Raw genomic sequence first — 20,561 nt, forward strand, 5'->3', positions numbered from 1 at the left:
CTGTCCAGAGGTCAGATGCTTCAAAACACTTCAAATGCACACAAGCTAAATAAACCTAGAGTCATTCATCTTTTTCAAAATAACGTGCATAACAAGTACTGTCTGTTGCAACTGTTTCTAAACTGCAAAACACTGCTTGCTCTTGAATTCACTTCTAATGTTTCTAAGATACACTAAGCTGATCCTTTAATGCTTCGTTGTGATTGTCTAAACATCCTGTCAATAGTGTTTTACTACATTCAAATCTGACCCATCTGGAACCAAAGTAGGATGAAACACGCCATAAAAGACCTTTGTAAACACTACTTGAGCAAAGTTTTGCAAGGGTCCTCGTGCAGGAAGAGAGATAAGTAGAGATAAGTGAAGCTCTTGCCTGTCGATGTTCTCTGGCACCTTCAGGTTCAGTGAAGAGATTCCCAATGAAGAGAATGAGATCAACAATGACAACTTGTCTAAGAGCAGCACTGAGGCCAAGCCTGAAGGGAGCCCTCCTCCGCTACATAAGAAGGTTGTCCCTAACAGCACCATCCCCAGCCCAGGCAACCATGACACACCCATTACAGTAAGTTACATCTGTTGCATATTGTTAATTAAGGCACACACACATTTACACTGCAAAAAGCAATGGTCAAATGAACACGGAAACATTACTGCCGTGTTTGATGCCTATTTCCTTCTTTTTCCCCAGTTTGACCTCCCAGCAGAGGAATACGCAGACTGTCTACCAGACGGCGAGCTGCTGGCTGTGCCACTGGTGGCAGAAGAGAAGAACAATGATACCAGTGGGCCTGGTGGTCCTGTGCCCTCACCCTCACTTGACTTCAACGACAATGAGGACATCCCCACTGAGCTCAGTGACTCATCGGAAACACACGACGAGGGTAACTGCATAGAACAATTATAAAAAATGATTTAATAAAATATATAATCCAGTAGAAAGTCTGCTCTTCCCCACTAGAAATAGGGTGATGTAGATGATGCTAGTGACAAGAGCTGAACGTTAACAAGAGAAGACATCTGACATCTCTGATTTTTCTCTCTCTGATGTGTAGGTGAAGTACAGGCTTTCCATGAGGATCTGAACGGCAGGCAGTACATCAACGAGGTCTACAAGTTCAGTGTGGACAAGCTCTACGACATCCTCTTCACTGAGTCGCAGTTCATGAGTGACTTCATGGAGCAGAGGCGATTTTCAGGTTTGTATTTGTGATGCTTCTGCAGCTGAAATCTCTGGGGATAGCGCAAGCCAAAGAAAAATGTGCTGCCCCGCAGTGTTTTTTCAGTTCATTCATGTCTCTGTCTTGTCATTTTGTGGTTTAGATGTGGTCTACCACCCATGGAAGAAAGAGGAGGCTGGGAATCAGACCAGAGAGATCTTGTACACCATCTCCCTGTCAAACCCACTGGCCCCTAAAACAGCCACAGTCACTGAGACACAGGTACAACTCTACCACATGAAAAACATCTCCTATTATTTATATTTTTTCATATTTGATGTGACTTAAAGACACACCATATCCCCTGTCTTTTGTCAGACTCTGTACAAAGCCAGTCAGGAGAGTGAGTGTTACATCATTGACGCTGAGGTCATTACACATGATGTGCCCTACCACGATTACTTCTACACTCTCAACCGCTACATGCTCACCAGGGTGGCCAAGAACAAGTGTCGGTTACGGTGAGTGAGGCGTGGTCGTATCTGACCTGGGAAATTAGATGTATTTTTTATATTGTATTGTTTTGGGGGAAGTTTTAACAACTCCATTTAACATTTTACTGTACCTGTTTTTATAACTTATTGTGAAAGACTGTCTATCTCTCTTCCTCAGGGTATCGACAGAGCTACGCTACAGAAAGCAGCCATGGGGGTTGGTGAAAGGCTTCATAGAGAAAAACTTCTGGAGTGGGCTGGAGGAAAATTTCCGGCATCTTGGTAAACTTGATTGTTGTTAGTTTGTCTGTTCTGGCAGTTCTAATATTTCATAATTTCATTTGTAAAATAAATTTGTAAAAATTTCTGCACTTTGCAGAAATTGTGCATCTGAATCACAGAAGTTTTTTGGCTACTATTAAAGCGAGAGGAAGGAAGAATGAAGAGAATAAAAAAACATACCCCATAAAGACGGTGGCATGTAACAACTGTCCTGTTCCCTCTCAGAGTTGGAGCTGTCCAAGCTGGAGGAGATACTGACCGAGACCCACCAGCTGTCTCCGAAGGCCAAGGCGGTGAAGAACTCCACGGTGAGGCGGAAGAAGAGGCCGCTCCCCCACATGCGCAGCCAGCATCTGGACGAGGCACTCAGCCCCGTTACCACGCCGACGGACGAAGAAGTGATTCAGAGGATCAAACAAGTGGCAGGATCCACACAGACCCGACACCAGAGTCCAGAACACCATCACATGCCTGGAAGCCTCGCTCTTTACAGTGTCTCCAAACTGCTGCTCATCATCAGCTTTGTGTAAGCAACGGATCACAATCACACACACACAAACACACACACACACACACACACAAACACAAACCCGCATATCTGACCATGAGGATGAAAATACAAATTTGACACATCACATATTGAAATTTCTGTTGCATGATTTCATCCATTTTTCCAGTAGGCTCTGTAGAGTTTTTTTCTGATTTACAAATGAAAATTAAAGTCCTTATAAATATTTCATTGTTGTTCTCTCTCCTCTCCCTTCATTGCCATCCATAGGATCTGTTTAAGGTACATATAATATCTGATTAGCCAGTGTAGCTAGATGCATTAACAGTTGCATTTACAGTATTCCCATTACTATTTGTATGTAATGTCCATTTACATATCAGCCAATTAACTGCACTATGAATTGCCAAAATGCCAAACGGGAATGACTGATTTACTGACTTTCTTCAGCCTGGTCCTGCTGGTGTTCCTCAACATGATGCTCTTCTATAAACTGTGGATGCTGGAGTACTCTGCACAGTCCTTAACGACCTGGCAAGGTCTACGGCTTCATGAAAGGTACACACGCGCACACACACACACACACACACACACACACACACACACACACACACACATATGCACATTCTGCACATTTTTTGTCACCTATTACAGAGATTCAGGATAGTTAATGGACCTTTGAGGTTACAGAAACTTCCACTGTAGATCTGCTGTCGTTAGTTGGCTGTTATCCCCAAAGGCAGTCACACACAAGCATACACATACAGTTACAAACAATCACATAGGCACACACACACACACACACACACACACACACTGTTGCTATTACATACATTAAACTATGTCCATATGGAAGTTGATGTGTGTGACAGGAAAACAGTCTCTAAAATTACTCTTGAATAGCTCTGAACTTACTGAAACAATTTACCAAACTGTTTGTTGGCAGTCCCTCAAAATGGAAGTCAAGCTTCAGTGACTGCACTCTGCTAATGTTGCTAATATGCAATGTGTGTGTGTGTGTGTGTGTGTGTGTGTGTGTGTGTGTGTGTGTGTGTGTGTGTGTGTGTGTTTCCCAGTAAACTGCCTCAGACACAGATGGAGTGGGCCCAGCTCCTGGAGGCGCAGCAGCGTTACCATGACACGGAGCTGCAGAAGTGGAGGGAGATTATCAAGTCGTCAGTGGTGCTGTTAGACCAGGTACTCAGACATTTTCAAAATCACGTCAGACCTGTGATGTGATTTAAGAGTTCAACAAATTACTGTAGCACCACAGCTAACGAGATAGTTTGCCAAGTGCACTATATCACAATATATGACCATTTTAGCACTGTAAAATGTATTGCATCCACTACTGAAAGAGAGAGGCCTGTGAGCCAGTAAAGTTACACATCAAAATTCCTGCCAGCCAAAATAGTGCCATAAATGAGAGGGTAATTTTTGTGTTTTACCAAGTATTCATGCAGCATAATCCAGGCCCGGTCACACAGAGTTGGGCTGGAGAGAACTTTGATCCCACTACTGAGCCAAATTTGAGGAATCCCTCTATGCTCCATTTTCAAAGATAGCTACTGATTGAATATTACATGAGTAAGTGAATGTTAGGAAAGCCACTGAATAACTGTCAAAGTAGGTCTTTGTAATTTTTCTGTCTTTAATAAACAAGCTAATGCGCTGATTTTCCTCCTGTTTCTCTTCTTTAGATGAAAGACTCTTTATTGAACCTCCAGCGAGGCATTGGTTTAAGTGAATACAGCTCTGAGGCGGAGGAGAAGAGAAGTCGCTATCACTGACACACCACCACAAGGCCATGAGGGCGTGCTGTGCAATATAGGACCTGTTTTTGTTTGTGAACCAGTATGCAGGCAGCAGCAAGAGAGAGAGAGGGAGGATAGAGGGGGAAGCGGGACCAACAGTGAGCTGGTCCAACAGACAAAGAGGAACAGAGGGTAACCAGCGCACAGAGGGTTAAAAAAAAACACCCCCAGAGGAGGAAGTCATGGACAGAAAGTGCCCCTATCACACACAGGAACTGAGGTGTCCCCAACATCACTGAGGCACTGAGGGACGGTGCGAGACTTACACCTTCTCTACACTTGTGGGATAACTGTTTCCTTCTACTCTCTTTATTTCCAAGTGCATCCTTCTGTAAGCCATGTCGACCAGGAGAGTGGCAGAGAGAAAGAAGGAAAACTACTGCATGCATTTAGACAACCTAGCTCCCCTCAGTCAGTGTTAATGTGGTCCAGTTCCAGTCTATGTGTGTCAAAAAAAAGAAGAACAGAAGAAGATGAGAGATTTTGTCAAAGGAAAGGGGGGTCCTTTCGAGTCTTAATGGCTTTCTACACTCTCTCGACTGTTCCAAACCAATCATCCCCTAGAGGTCCTCGCTGCAGCGTCCCTTTTGCAAACCTCCAGGTAATCAGAGTGTGAAGTATCATCCCGCAACCTAAAAGGAAAAGAAGTGTTGTAGCTGGAAGCTCCTTGCCTTGTTTGACCCTGGCCTCTGTCAGGGCTGGTTCCCTGTCAGACCGTTGTGTTGAAATATTTAAAAGTAGAATCTAAGGATTAAGACAGAAACCAGTATTTTTAACCTTATACACAATTCACATGATCAGTTGCCCCAGCCAGAGTGTTAGCTACCTTACACTGCATTATTCCTCATCCTTGTAAAGAAGTCGAATGTATTAGCCTGGACAAAAAGGCCAGGCTTTGATCTCAACTTATTCTTCTTTGAAAAAGGGATGCTGCAGCCAAACCTGTAGGGAGATCTGTGTTCTTACTTGTTTTATTACTAAACTGTGACTATATCTCTTTAAAAATGTTTCAAAGTAGAAAAAAATCTATGAATATATTTGAAATATATAAGAATATTTCATTATTTAATATATATATATTTCAAAATATATAAACATTACCTATATTTATTGTTAATTTATGTACATAAAGAAATTATCAGAGCTCTAGACCAGTTAAAGAATTTCTAACAAAAAGTGTTTTCTTCTAAAAAATGCATGCCAGATATGTCTGTGACATGTCCAGTGTGCAAGTATGATTCTGCATTCGCGCGATTATATTCGCGCATGTGTGTGACTGTGTATGTGTGTGTGTGTGAGCGTGAGACTGCGTGCATGCGTGTGTGTGCGCACAAGTGTGTGCTGTAAAGTGTGACATTTTTACCATACCACACTTGTATGTTTCTTAATTTGTTTTCTTTTCTGGCTCCTGCAGCCAGACTGCCTTTTTTTAATGCTAATGCGTTTGGATGCTGCCTTGCATTAGCCCCACCAGGGTACAGTTTACAACAGAAGAGTTTTGTTCCAAAATGAAGTATCCAGGATTTGAAAAAAGAATTTACACCTTCATGTACAAAGTGATTGATTGCTTAAACTATCAATTAATGTCACTTTTTGATGCATACTAAGTAGCTTAAATCCGTGGTTAACAAAAGGAAGAAGACAGACTTGTTCATCAAAATTTTTAAGATTGAATTAACTTGAACTTGATGATGTTTCTCTTGTAAATGGATATATAACATTTTGGAGATGGACCCTTCATCTGCCCTCTGTGAGCAGTTCTTTGTCCATGTCACCACATTAGTGGTTTGACCACTCTTTCCTAAAAGGAATAGTTTGACATTTTGAGAGACAAGCTCATTTCTGCCGTAGAGTTCAAAGTGAAGATCGACACCACTCTCATGCCTATAAACTAATTATGAAACTACAGCCAGCAGCCTGTTAGCTAGCTTAGGGAGCTATTTCCAGGCTCTGCTGGCTATCAGCTAATTAGCTAATCTTAGCATAAAGACTAGAAAATGGGGGTGGGGGGGGTGCCATAGCAAGTTGGTTCTCCTGTGTTTCTAGTATGTATGCAAACCAGGTTAGCTGTTTCCCCATGTTTCTTTGTGCTAAACTAAGCTAACTGGCTCCTGGCTTGCTCTTCATATTTTGAATGCAGATATGAGAGTGACGTCAAAACTCTCAGAAACGAAGTGAGTAAGCGTATCTCTCAAAATGTCAAAGTATTGTTTTTAAAATACCTTATTCAACCCAAATTATACTCTCCCCTCCCCATTTCAAGTGTCTGTCTTGGATGCAATGAAAGCATGAGAATTAACTAAATTGAACCAAAAGAAAGAAGTAGAAATGTACCTTCACAAATTATCACGTTGTTTTAAATGAAGTATTTATCATGTATGTCATGTATTATATATATAATGGATTAGGTGCGGTAAAGAGCATCTCTTTTGTCGACAGTTTGTCAACAGACACCCCTTAGAGCTGACAGACTTCAACGATGAAAGCACTTCCAAACTAACAAAAACTTCCTTGTGTAAAAAAAGAGAAAGTGAAGCACTTTAAGGCCTTTTCAGGTAAAAGAAATGATTGAGAGAAATGGCAGTGGTTTAGTTTGGATGTGAATGCAGGACTGAGGAAATAGCTTCACTGGCGAGTTACAGTTAATCACACTGGTGATTTACAACTCATTAGAAATGGCTGGAATTCAGTCCTGCTGGTTTGTTACTGCTCAAACATTTTTGCTTTTGCCTAAATAGAATATTATTGAGGTGATCACATGTGAATCTTCCAAAACACATCCCAAACAAAGCAACTCCAAACTGAAGTCTGCCACACTTTCTTGTCTATTTCAGGGCAAGGCAAGAATGAGTGATATGTAAAAGGGAAAAGGTGTGCCTGTGTGGCGTGTTACTGACTGACTCACTGAAAACAGCAGAAAAGCTTCAGGATTTGGACCCCTGCTGTTTGTGTATTACATTTGAAGAAGGCAGAGTAATGATAACACATGGAAACCTTAAGACCTGAATGTGAGTGGTTGGAAATGTTTTCTGTTTTATAGAAATCACTTTCACAATCCTGATGACACTGAAAGATTATAGTGAAGTTATGCTTCGTGTATTTGATGGTACAGAAATGTCACATATATGAAATATATATGAAAATGTGATTGAAATGCTTTAAAGAGTTTGTTTTTTAAAGTGTATGATGAAATTGATTTTTTTCCTGATGCTTGAACCACTTTTTTCATTTAAAAAATTCAAACATTCTTAAGCATTTTGAGGGAGACATTGTAAATTAGTTTAACTTCCTGGCTTTGGTTTGATACCTTTGATACCTGATTTTAATCTTTGGGCAACTGTATTTTATTTCACTGTCAAGGTTAGGTGAAACGGTTCACAGTGACATACATTTTAACACTGAACTGCTGTAAAACGCACATCCTCTCAGTCCAAATTACAAATGCACTCAGACCTCCGATAAACTCTCACAGCACACCTGAATTTAATTTTACCAATCTCCACTATTATGCAATTTAAGTTTTTTGTTTGTTTGTTTTTTCTTTTTTTTAGCCTTCATCATTCCCTTCAAAACTCCCATGTTTCTCATTGTTACCAACAAATGACTTAAACAAATCAAGTTTTCATTCTTTCTCTTCTCGTGTGCACTCACAGTTATCTGCGTTGCAAGAATGATTGTATGATTGCTATTGCTGCACAGCTGTGGAACCAAGGCGACCCGAGAGTTCTGGATGCCACCATTTTGTCACTGACAACTAATGAATTGTGCGCTTCGTTGACTGTATTAATTGGCATTTACCTTGCTATCACAGAGCCGGCGAGACAATAGTGCCACTCATACAACACAGTACTGACTAACAGCCTTGGTTAACACACAGTAGGAATCACGTACGACCTCCTGAAAACGACCACTGATCAAACTCATAGCAAATGCTCTTCTTCGAGTGTGTCTTGATAAAAATATGTACTGGTGTAGTTCTGTTCAAAAAGAATTCTACTGTATGTTTTTTTTTTTCTTTTTTTTAGAAAATGTTTTGATCTCTAGAGAGACTTTTAGTGAACTTTATACATGAGATAAATATACTGTAAGTATATGTTGTGTATATCTGCAGTGTGCACACACACACACTGACAAAAGAATCCAACCTGCGCTGCGCGTAGGTTTTGACTTGCCGATGACTTTGCCTCATAGAGAATGAAGATAAAAGTGGCTTTCTGGTTCATGTGAAGTAGAGACTGGAAGTATGAATAAAAAAGTATTGAACAAAAAGCTGTTGCTGTTCTTGGAGTGGATTGCTACTTTAATGTTTAATCCACATGCAGCTTTTGCGACTTGAGATTTTTTTAATAGTTGAATCACAAAAGGGGCTTCTTGTATTTTCCTCACAGGAAGTAGAGTTGCTGTCCTTAAAGACCCAACACGCATAACCCGAGAGACTTTACAGTGGAGTAGTTCAGAGGAAACTTGCATGAGTAACTGAGATGAAATATTCATCTGTTACTGCACTTTAAAAAATCAAATCAAATCAAAAGATGTTAAAATATTAATGTTGCATATTGAAAGCATTGTTATTTTAGGTGCTGTATTTATAGTACAAGCCTCTCATAACCTACTACTGTTTGTTCAGAGCAGTCTGGATTCCTATGCCACACTCTTAACTGTGTACATTAATTACCACTGTTTCTATATTATTTAAACCAACCAGATGAATCCAGGGGAAAGCTATAATGTCCATCCATTGCAAGTCTAGTCACTGCAATTTTGTTTTTTTCATGAAATTACCCAAAAAATGTAATTGTTTCATTTTCATTTCATTGTAATACACCTAATTTAGCTTATGCTTTGTTTCTAAATTGAGTTCTGCTCTTTTAATCCCTGTTCTATAATATTAGTTATGTTCATTTTTAATTAACCTAAATACAAACGGTACATATGGAAAATGTGTATACATTTTTACAAGTGAGGAGAAGATGCCCAGATGGCCGCTGTTGATTCACTGCTGATTCACTGCTGATTCTTTACTGCTTTCTTCTTCAACCCTGGGAGCATCTGGCCTCAACATCTGAGGGGAAGTTGTCTAAGTCACACACCAGGACGTGATGGTGAAATCTCAAATATGATGGTTGTTGAACTGAGAAATCACTGCAAACCTTTTGCCCTGTGTGCAGAAGGCTGCAGGGAGTTAGAGATGGTTAAAGATTCTGTGAACAAGATTTTAATAATAGGCTACTAATAATATAGCAGCAAACAACTATTTTCTGTGTAAAAGAAATAGTCATGGCATCCTGAGCAGACAACTAAGACACAGCCTTTAAGGGTTTTAATCTGACTTTCTCTGTTCTTTTGGTTGCTAGTCTCGTCGTGCGTGCATGTCAGTGCACATACGTGTGCGTGTTAGTGCATGACAGTCTCTCCTAAACATGCAGGGACAGTCCACAAGTGGGATGACACAATGCAGTACACAGAGGTCCGGTGAGAGCCACCAACGAGAATTTCCTCCACTCAAGAATCCATGTTTGAATCCCGTTGTGGGCTTAATTTACATATTTATTTTTGGCCAGCTAGTTTAGTATTATTATCTGTAGATTCATATTGACACATGCATTTCACATAAATTGGTGATGTTTAGTTTTATTTCGGTGAGGTCTTCAATATCTGGCCACACTTCACAGGCTACAGGGAGGCCTGCTATGGTGAAAATGACCAATAGTGAACTACAACATTTGGCGCACAGGAAATGGAATATGTGCAATATCACCAGATAACATGACCACCAGTTAAACTGAAACACCGACTCGGTCAGGGTCATTCCTACGGCCACGGTTGCAGTGGATAAATCTAAGGCTGAATTTCTAAGTCCGACCATGGAGCCGACACTGGTCTGGCTTTTCCAAGCTGGAGAGACCTACGAGCTGCTAAAGGGCTCCAGCTTGACTCAGAGCTGGCTCTTCTTTCCGTCAATGTGTAAGTAACTTATGGCTACATAAAGTTACATGTCTGTTTTCGTGACCGGCTACATTAGGCACGATAACGTTAGCTGACCTGCTGTTTCCAATATTATAAACGTGTTCTGCAAATGCTGCTATGGCTAGCTGTCTTACTGTTAGCATGGCCTTAGAGCATTTCACGGCAATGCTAGCGCGGGCTAATGGTTGTGGCTGGATTTTTTCTTTGTTTGCTCTAACTTTATTCAGTCGCGCTTCTTGTTGTGTGTCTAGTGGTTGCTTCCACTGGGCTTCTAACGCCTTGCTTCCGGAGAACATGAAAGGAGGGGAGGGAGGGTTGTGGCCTCATGGAGGCCGGAGGTGAGGCCGACGAAACATTTTTTTGGTCTGAGATGCTGGTGGTTGAGTGCGACATCTCGTGGCAGTGACGATCGTTTACAGAACCTTAAAATAATCATGTACCATTAATTATTCGCTTTAAACAAGGCACAAATATCATATTTATAAGCTTTATAAGCTAAATAAGATATATTTATTTAAATGATGTGGCCACATAGTTTAATTAAATTATATTATACTTCATAATGTCCTGAATATATTGTTGCATTATGCACGGCGTCCTCAGGTTATCGCATCCTGTCTAACTGCTAGATCCATTTTACAGCTTTCTTCACCAGTGTTTCAGTCTGGTTATTGTTGCCCTCCTTGCTCTGCCCCTACATGGTGGCTTTAAATCGTTTCAGGATAATAAAATCTCTCGTCTTTTGCTATACCCCCAGAAACCCGTCCCCTGAAGTAGTCCATTAGTCGCAGACCAAGATGAGAGGATGGGTGAGGTCGACGCGTCACTGTAATGAATCAAGGGGGATGGGACAACGTTACGCGCAGCGCCCTTCCAGCCCCTCACATCCAATGAAGGCTGAGATTGAATTTGCAAAGGGGCGGATGACTCCCTACTTTCTCGCCGTGGCTGGTCGCAGAGGGAGGAGCTCTGCTGCTGCGTTTGACAGCTGCGAAATAGAAAATGTATAGCGCATAGAAGGTCTGGGAAACCATGCTGCTCCAAGGCAACCATACTATCACAAGGAATGGGATGCAGCATGGACCTTTATAGCCTGCGAATGCCCTCGTAAATCTGGGGCAATCGGGAACACGAAATACGAAATAAGGGAAATAATTAGCTTTTATTGTGCAGATAATCCTGGGATTTTTTCGGGGTCATGCACCGTGCGTTCTCGTTCCCGGTGACTGTGGAGCGCAGTCGGACCAAAGAGCGCCTGGAGGCGAGTCTGGCCGGGCTGTGTGAGCTGGAGCTCCGCAAGCAGAGGCAGGAGTGTCTCGTGCTGGGGGCGCTGGCTCTGGGAGACCCCCTGCCCCAGGACAGTTCCACGGGAGAGCTGGCTTGTTTCAGCAGCTGGGGGCAGGAAAACTTGACACTTAGGCGTCAGCTGGTAAGAAGTTTATATTGAGTGTCTTTTAGGCTACTACATGTTTGGATTCCGGCAGCCCTTCCATGTTGGCTCGAACCATATTACCCCACCCTGTGCTGAACCCCACTTTACCCCTTCCATGTACATAGTTTTGAATATAATAGCCTTTACAGCGTATCCTCATTGTAATCCGCTTGACCGTTGCATGGACTCTTGGTTTGGGCTGCGTCTTTTGTTTATACGTGACCTCTATCTGCAAAAAAAGTTACTCAACTTGATTAATAGGGTCTCTATTTGAAAGGCTGTAATGCGTTTCTGTGCTTTAGGCTGAGATTTATGCCTGTGGTAACGAAATCAGGGGGTGGAGCACCCGTCGTCTGTGGCACAGACCCACTATTTAATGGCCCATTGTTCCCTCATCATGGACTTTAGTAGGTTTTACCACTTAACAAGCTCTTATTTGTGCTCTCAACAGATCATAAAAGGATGACTTATTCTTTCATCTTGTGTGTTGCTGTTGCAGCTAACATTTTTATGTTATAATTGTCGTGGCTTTTCTTGTGCAGAGCTCTGCCGAAGTTGCGACAAATACGTTCCGCTGTGACGCAACGGTGCCAGCATTAACATGAGAATTAAAAAAAAACTGGGTTAAGCGAGGCAAATAAAAGTTTGGGTGTGACAGCGTTAGCCGACATCAGCATCTCCAGTATAAAGTTTTACGCACCGCTGAGCCACCTCTGAACAGTATGGCATTTACTGTGTATTTGACTGTATTTTTCGTAATGCTGTATAAGTTTAATTCTGGGGTGTGGGACTTTTCTTGCTGCTCTTGCGCAGCCCGCAAGTTGTCTCAACATTGCTACAATAGGAAGCCATTATTAAAGAGAGTGAAAAAGAAATTAAATCAGCCGCCTCCTCTTCACACCTCCTTCTCCCCCTGCCACCCTCCCTCCTTCTCCTCCGCCGGGGGCCTAACAATAGGCGCATATGGAGCAGAATACTAATGATGCCGATCGAGGCCCCTGCTAGAGGATAAGGCGAATAGGTGGCCTTGTACGCTGGCGTCATTTCGGGTAGCCTATGCCATGGTATGGGCACTAAGCTCTATCTTTGCCTTAATGAGTCCTGAAAGAAAACAAAGATTATGCTATTTACAAAACCAGTTTGTATATTAACCCATAGGTCAAGTGTTTCCACTGTGCCACACACACGTCTTAAAATTCATTTTCCCTGGTGTTGGCGAAGCTGTCAGCTTTCAGCCTGGCTTCTCATCCCCCACACTTTTTGTGGTCATTTTTCAAGGCCAGCGAAGAAGTGGCACGGGTTTCCCCACAGCGCCGCATATTTCTCCCTTTTTTTCCTTTTCTGCAGTAAGGCGTCTTCGGATCGATGTTTATTAACTGTTCCGCTTATCCAAGCGTGTGTGTAATTACACAGGAAATTCCTCGGAGGATATTTTTCTCTGACAGGACTCTAATTGAAGTCTCAAATTGAGTCTTCATAATATCAGGTCACCATCTGTGTCCGAGCCAAATCCCCCAATCTCATCTTCCATGTAGGTTAAAGTCTCCAAAATGCATAGTTCACAGTGTGACACAGAAACAGCTGACCCTTGAGACTGCCAGTGTGTGCGTGTGTGTGCCTGTGTGTGCATGTAGTTGCCTTGAACATGTGGCCCCAGACTGGCTCAGAGGCCTTTTCTCATGGATACAGTGTGTGGTGTGGAAGGTGTTGACAGCTGTGGGACGCCAGGCAGCAGCTGGGAAAGCATGAAGCTCTGACCTCCCTCTCAGCTACCCTGCTGTGTGTGTTTGGAGAAAGTAGAGGAGAATAGATGAATTGTGTATGAATGTGTGACATACTTGCATCCATCTGTGTGGAGGAGTGTTTGCTCTGGGAAACCTTCGGTGGTCTGAAGTTAGACTTGTTTAATATTAAGAGGAATTTGAAAATTACTCTGAATGTTATGAATTGACATATTGGATTTAAATAATGTGATTGTGCATGTGTGTTTACAGGCACATGCAAAAAGTGTGTGTGAAAGCATATGTGTGCATGTGTGTGCCATAGGCTTTCTTTTGTTTTGTGCCTTTGCTGAAGCACTGACTCATCATCGATCAGGTTGTGTGTGTCCTTGTGTTAAGACAGCAGCCTGTCATTAGTGAGAGTACAGCACTGTTGGTCTACTTAGCAGTGACTGATCACTCAAATGGATCACTGCATGGTTTCCTCTGCTTTGTTCTCCCACACAGACATAAAAACTCAAACGTCTTAGCGTTCTTTGGCTTCTTTGTGCAAACAGGCAAATGGGCAAATGAGCTTCAGAAAATATATAGGCAAATACACATCCACAATGAGAAACCAGGTTGTCCAATACACATATGCAAGCAGAAAAAAACATGAGATGGTCCCACAGCTGTCAGTCACATGAGCACAGCCTTGTGCACGTCTCTCTTTAGAGACTCCATTCACAGCCAACCCACACTGCTGCCCTGCCCATAAGCCACACTGCACTAACCATGGAGTCAGAGCAGGCTGATGAATGCCATTTACTATTGGGATTTTTTTTTAACGCCGTGTGTGCACCTGTGTGTGTGTTTGTGTATGTGAGTGAAGAAAAAAGGGATCAGTAGTTCAGTCGAGTGGTGGAACTGGGGGCAGGGTTTCTTGTGTGTGTGTGTGTGTGTGTGTGTGTGTGTGTGTGTGTGCGTGTGTGTGTGTGTTTCCGGCCTCCCACAGCCCTGTCTGTGTGGAGCCAGTCACAACATAGCTTTAATTATAGAGGGTCCAGCAGTGCAGCTTCATGCCTTGTGCGCCTTGTCCCATAGATTTCTGTATCCTAGTGGCGTCTGTCAGTGACTGGTTGGGGTTCTAGTCTACAGATCTCTTTTCTCTATATCTTTTTTCACTCTCCCTGGTTGAAAAACTCTTGGATGGCAAAATTGTAATGTCTCTGTACCATCCCTCTTATTTTTTTCTGTCTTCCACTATTCATCTCCACTCCTCAGTGGCTCTAACAGGTGATATCAATAAGAAATCAGTTATACTATCCTGGAATCTCCTGCTGGTCAGTCTGTTTCTCTCAAAGAGCGGATGTGTTGCACAGCCAGTGTGTCACAGCTTAATGGCTAGGTGAGGGTGGCTGCACAGTGTCCTCTTCTTCCCCATCCCCCATCAGCCTCGGGCAGAGGATGCAGTAAAACAGTAATGATACAGTGTGCAGAGTGTCAGAGAACCAGTGTGAGACTATTAATAATAGAGCCATACCGTCACCAAAGCCACACTACTATTGTGTTAGGTTGGTCCGTTCGTCCACAAAGGTCTGCTTGCTGTCTGCAGCATTATAATTTAATAAGCAGCACCTTGGGTTCCACAGTGTCTGTATGTGTGTTCATTTGCGGGCATGGCCAAAAAGAGGCAGCAAGCAATCAATTGAGTGAAACAGCATCATTGATTGAATTGATTTCCAATAGCCTCTCCTCCTTCCAGCTATGTCTTTACCCCACGCCAGTATCTGAAACAAAGCTCCCTACTCTTCATTACTGCCACACAAAACCATATTGATGTAGTGATGCTAATGCTTTGTTTATAGTGGGACAATAAGCACCCTTGTCGAGACAAAAGAAATGACAGGGTTTGGGGTGAAGAGGTTGTGTGGGAAGCATAGGTTAGCTTGGGTCAATTGCCCCTCAGCAGCACTTGCATTATGACCACATTTAGTCTGCAGGACAAAGGAGTCATAGTTCAAGCACTGATTGGAGCAAATGACCAAGAAGTTCATGCTCAGGGATCGTACAGCCAAGTTTCCTGTTTCTATAGGAATTTTTCTCTTGAACATAACAGTTTTAAGAGTCAAACACATGCAATCTTTCTTAAGCCTGAGCTATGGAGGCGGAGTAATGGAATTTTGTCCAGGAAAATTGACAGAGGAAAAGTTGAGAGGTTCACTAAAGTCATTACAGTTCATCTTGAGGGGAACTTGAATGTACCAAAGGTTATCCATCAACCTCATGGTGGCGCTACAGGAAAAGTCGGGGGTCATCAAAGTCGGTAGGTTATGTTTTCTGGGCACCATGAATGTCTGTAAAAAAATAAAAATAAAAATTTCATGGCAATCCATCAAATAGTAATAGCGTTATTTCAGTGGTGGACTGACCGACAGTCAGGCTGACTTTGTTATCCCTACAGCCTTGGTGCTGACATGGCTGAGAAGACTCTACCAGTATGACAGTAACAGTGCTTTCCAATGATTTGCATCAGCTATTCTGCACATAGCCCACCCCCCACCCCCACCCCCAAAAGGATCTCCCTACATTTCCATAGGCAGTGTTTTATTGGCACAGACACACAGATGTACAAAAGAAGTGGATGGGACTGTAGCAGATGTCTGACAGGGTGCTCCATCATAGAAGGTTTGTAATGTAAAAAGTGTCACCTTGGTATGAGGACATGCTCAATCTTGTTGTAATGAAGTCTCTTAATGAGCCTTGAGTGTCAACAGTACGCCTATCACTTCTACAAATGACAAAATGAAACGCTTTTGTGCATGCGTGCAGGTTTGTATGTGTGTGTGCAGGCTGTGTATGTGTTAAACCATGCAAACAAGCTTGCGTGCTAGTGTCTGCAGATGTTAGTACAAGTGTCAGAAGATGTTGACACGAGACTGGCGCAAATTGTCTCGCTGGCAGAACTAGTATGTCCAATGTCTTACCAGTGCGTGTGCATGTGCATAGTCCTTTTGTCTTTATGAGAACCAATTTTGACTATAATGTAATGAAATCAAGTCATTTTCCGTTGAAGTTTAGCAGATGTGGGAATTAATATAATCAGCAGAGGATTGAAAACAAGTTCTTATGTTGAGTTCACGTTATCTGTTCTTTTGCTGTGTTTATCTGAGCTGTATAAACAAGCACATTTGTCTGTGTGTGTGTGTGTGTGTGTGTGCGCGCGCGCGTGCGTGCGTGCGTGCGTGCGTGTCCCCCCATGAAAAAACATCCCCCAACCCTTCACAGACCCTTGAATTATTCATGTTCCAACTGACTGCTTAAGTTTGCTTACATAAGAGAGCCCACTGACAGATAGGGATGCTGTGCACAGTGGTGACCCGTGATGGCCACATTCTTATTTTAGTAACTAGTGAAAGAGAGTGTACATTTTAAGTTGTGGCTTAATCTGTTTTGACATTTTGTGTTAAATCATTTGGACCATTTTTTATCACCGTTGGCTGAGACAAAGGTAGAAAAAAATCCTTGCACAAACTGAAATGACAGTTACTCTCTCAAATTAAGTCATTAGTTGATAACATAATGCAGCTAATACAACATTAATTCTTTTGTGCTTCACTGTTGTATTCTGGAGATAAATTCAACTCATCTATTCACAAATTCTGAACACTAGAATACCAATTTCAGAGCTTATCTCAACAGGTGACAGATGATAATCGGTGTCAAACTAAATGAGAGCTGGCATACAGCTGGAGAAACAAGCAGTGAAGGAATCACAGCTGTGTGTCTGCCATTAGGAATTCTGCAAACTAGTAATTTGACTGCAAAGTCTGTTTGAAAATTTTTGCCTTGTTGTTGAAATCGCTGATTTTTGCCTCTTACCGTCTACTTAAGAATTACTTCTCAAAGCAGCGCAATCAAACACCGACAGCAACAAAACAGTCTGAATGCATGAGTGTGTATTTGTGTTTCAGAGTGCTCTCCAGAGTTCCCCATGGGGCCTGATGCAGGCGCTGGAACAGCAGGTGGGAGAACTGAGGATCGACACAGACGATGGCTCTTATGATGGCGCTCAAGGAGACACAGGCGACAGTCGGCCGAGTTCTGGTACTTCCCAGTGTTTTAAAACTTATTTTCCTAATGCTTTTCTAAATGTGCACATTATGTGATTTGCTCACTTTCAACAACTTTTTTCTTTGCTTTGTGAAATCCTGTATGCCTGCCAAGACTTTGTAATTTATTTCTGCTCTTATTGTTTGTTCATGCTCCACTTGCTTGAAATTTGGTTTTGTGGTCTATTTGTGAAATGCGGTAAGACACTGCCTGGGTCAAGCAACATATTTTTAGACAACTGGAATGGTCAGTGAGCTATAATGAATGAGATAGTCATCTCTTCTCCCTCTAACTGCGCTTTTCCTTAGGTTTCTATGAGTCGAGTGAGGGTCAGTCGCCAAAAGGAAGGTCTTGTTCCACCGAGCCTGCAGAGACTGTCTCGTCCTGGGCTTACACCAACGACAGGCCAAAGTCTGTGGGTAAGAAAAAAATTAGCAGATCTGGAAAGCCTGAGGTACAGTTAAACTTGCGCACACATGCATTCTCAGAAGTAGCAACAGACGCATAGAATATTCTTGTTCCGTATGTAAGTGCAGCAGTCAAAATTTTAGCACATAATTTTAGCAATTTGGCATTAAAAGCCAACTTACTTAATCACAGCATTTATTCATCTATTCTTTTCCTTTTTGTAAAGTGAAAAAAAGATGGTAGATTTGTTATTCTTCTCTGGCATCTACTGACTTGCCATTATATCCGTAGTTCGAAGCCAGAGAATCAGGAAATGGGGTGAAGATCGAGTGGAAAGAAAAAGCTGCAAACACCACAGCTATGTAAACATACTGTTTTATAAGCTTTAATATTCCATTGAAGGAAAGCATATGTGCACCAAGGTATAGATTAGAAGTGACATTAAGCATTAAGACCCTAACTACACACCCATATTGACCTATTGTGTTATGCATGTATTCTAGAGTGTAGTTGGGGGTTTATGCTGTATACACTATTGAGTCCCAGGCAAAACTTGTCCAAAAATGAAACTGATCTCATCAACCAAACTAAACTTATGATGGAATGCTTGTTTAATTTATATATATGTTATTTGGGTACAGGACTGTAAATGTGCGTCTGCAGCTTGGCCTACAACAGTCATGTTTTCTGTAATTAGGAGACCCCATCATGGTGAATGTGGAAGTGGATATGCCAGTCCTGCGCACCACCCTTCCCCGCTCTTTCTCTGCCCCTTACCCACCTCTGGAGGGCATCGCTGAGGAGGGCACAGTAGTGGACACCTGGCAGTGGGACCCTAATGGAGCCAACCAAGCCTGGCAGCAGCAGCTTGAAGAAGACCAGGTCACTGAGGAGGACTACCAGCAGGCTTTGAGGGTAGAGAATTACATCCTAAGTCTCATCCATCGTAACACCCTCTCACCACGACCGTGTCAGCCTCGCACCACCCTGAGCCCCGACCCCCCATATTGCAGTGCCTCTGGACACAGCTCCCTACACAGGAGAACTCCTTCTCTTACGACAGAGCAACGCCTTCCTGACCCCCATCTTCAGCCCCACATTGACCTTTTGGCAAACCCTACGAGCCAGAATTGGGGTTGTGACCAGCTAGAGGGGGAGGCCTGTGGAGGAGAGACCCCATCTTTGGAGGAGGACTGTTATCTGGCTCTGCCCTACCCCCAGTCCAGGCCACACTCTCTGGCTGAGAGGCTACCATCACCTCTGCCCTCCCTGGACCCCAACTGTGGTGTTGGGGCTCTTGACCTTTGTTGTGAACCCACATCCCCCCAGCATTATCTACATCCACAGCCCCCTATTCATCACAAGCACAATTTAGTAAGTGCTCAGTATATCCCTGGACAAGCTTGCCATGCCCCTGTGCGCTCCCCCAGACACTACAACCCTGAGCAACCTAAGCCCAACCGAGCTGTCGCCTCTCCTGAGCACCCCAGTTCCAAGTCTAGAACCTCTAAGAAGAACAACAACGAGCGACAGAGAGCCAAGAAATCAAGCGGAAAAACCAATCGATCCCACTCAGAAAACAGCCTCCTGAGCCAACGAGGGCTGCCTGAGCGCAGGTACAGCACCACTGAAAGGCACCAGAGCAGAGGAGATCTTGCTCAGAGCCAATGCCAGGTCACTGGACCGCAGGTGGGCAACAACGGCCACAGCCAACGCTGGTGCTCCAACCTGGAGCTCAGCCAGGATGAGGGGGAAATCCGTGCAGTGCAGGCACCTAGACGACCACCCCGAAAAACTCGCCATGGTCACTCATGTCCCCATTCGCAACCCCAGAACTACCACCAGCAGCAGCACACCGAACGCTGGCACCCAGACTTTCAGGAGAGAGCACCTCTCTGTCAGGGAGAGGAGGGCTACACTGGTGCTGCCCCCGCCGAGTCCGAGTCCAGCATGAGTGAGGTGTATTCCCCAGCCTCCAGCTCACTGTCCAGTGACTCAGATGAGAGTGGGGGGCTGGTATGGCCTCAGCAGCTGCCACCACGCCTTGCCTCTACATCCTCCTCATCGTCACCTTCACCACAGGCCACTGCCAGTGCTCCCTCTCAACCAAAAGCCTTTGTCAAGATCAAAGCCTCTCATGCTCTCAAGAAGAAGATCCTCAGATTCCGCTCAGGGTCCCTCAAAGTCATGACCACTGTATGAGGACATGATCAAACCTGTTTTAAATCTTTCCTACTGTGTTGTAAAGCCATTCTCAGAGCAACATTGTGGCTGCTACTTTTGGTCACAGTCATATGTTAACTAACCAATCCAGTCTTTATACTCTACCTACCTCTAATTACAGTATGTACTTAGCGAGAGATGCTTACATTAATTGGCATGATTAAAGATCTGCTAGAGATCTCCTGTCTGTAGTATCTGGTTGATTTTATCTTGTACCTGACGACCATCAGACGCTAGACTAATGAGCATTATCCTGCTCTAATTGATGATAATTGATGTGATGCCAAGTTACACTGTGTTGACATGGACCGCACTGAAGCTACATGACTGAATACACTGCCATTTTTTTCTCGATGTCTCTTGGCCTTAGAGTTAATTAATCATCAATTTATGGTTGATTAATTCCTAGTTGGCCATACACAGGTCTACACAGCTGATATTATGACAGTCTGACCAATACATT

The 20,561-nt window shown here is 43.1% G+C and overlaps 2 protein-coding genes and 1 long non-coding RNA gene across 9 annotated transcripts in view; all 3 read left to right on the forward strand.

The window, feature by feature from the left end:
- The window catches only part of gramd1b (GRAM domain containing 1B), a 64,318-nt gene extending 59,048 nt beyond the window's left edge, over positions 1-5,270 (forward strand). For 5 of the 7 annotated variants that reach the window (XM_022746316.1, XM_022746310.1, XM_022746309.1 and 2 more), the window contains 11 exons: positions 400-562; positions 689-881; positions 1,053-1,196; positions 1,321-1,439; positions 1,536-1,678; positions 1,830-1,933; positions 2,159-2,459; positions 2,712-2,723; positions 2,892-2,999; positions 3,518-3,638; positions 4,142-5,270. In XM_022746316.1, coding sequence (XP_022602037.1) covers positions 400-562; positions 689-881; positions 1,053-1,196; positions 1,321-1,439; positions 1,536-1,678; positions 1,830-1,933; positions 2,159-2,459; positions 2,712-2,723; positions 2,892-2,999; positions 3,518-3,638; positions 4,142-4,231 — 1,498 coding nt within the window. In that variant the 3' untranslated portion in view covers positions 4,232-5,270. The remainder of the gene's footprint in view (positions 1-399; positions 563-688; positions 882-1,052; positions 1,197-1,320; positions 1,440-1,535; positions 1,679-1,829; positions 1,934-2,158; positions 2,460-2,711; positions 2,724-2,891; positions 3,000-3,517; positions 3,639-4,141) is intronic. The other 2 variants (XM_022746312.1, XM_022746315.1) reach the window with 1 other exon arrangement.
- A 6,150-nt stretch (positions 5,271-11,420) lies between these two features.
- Positions 11,421-20,127, forward strand: dact3 (dishevelled binding antagonist of beta catenin 3). The gene is made up of 4 exons (XM_022746335.1): positions 11,421-11,651; positions 17,329-17,461; positions 17,776-17,886; positions 18,573-20,127. Exons 1-4 carry the CDS (start codon positions 11,421-11,423, stop codon positions 20,075-20,077), a joined length of 1,980 nt encoding a protein of 659 aa, XP_022602056.1. The 3' UTR covers positions 20,078-20,127.
- On the forward strand, positions 11,624-17,864 carry LOC111222558. The gene is made up of 3 exons (XR_002665141.1): positions 11,624-11,651; positions 17,329-17,461; positions 17,776-17,864. It is a non-coding gene; the product is annotated as an uncharacterized LOC111222558 (long non-coding RNA).
- Positions 20,128-20,561: the final 434 nt, after the last annotated feature.

Source organism: Seriola dumerili, unplaced genomic scaffold (assembly GCF_002260705.1).
Source record: "Seriola dumerili isolate Sdu_G_001 unplaced genomic scaffold, Sdu_1.0 BDQW01000102.1, whole genome shotgun sequence".
NCBI classification, from domain to species: domain Eukaryota; kingdom Metazoa; phylum Chordata; class Actinopteri; order Carangiformes; family Carangidae; genus Seriola; species Seriola dumerili.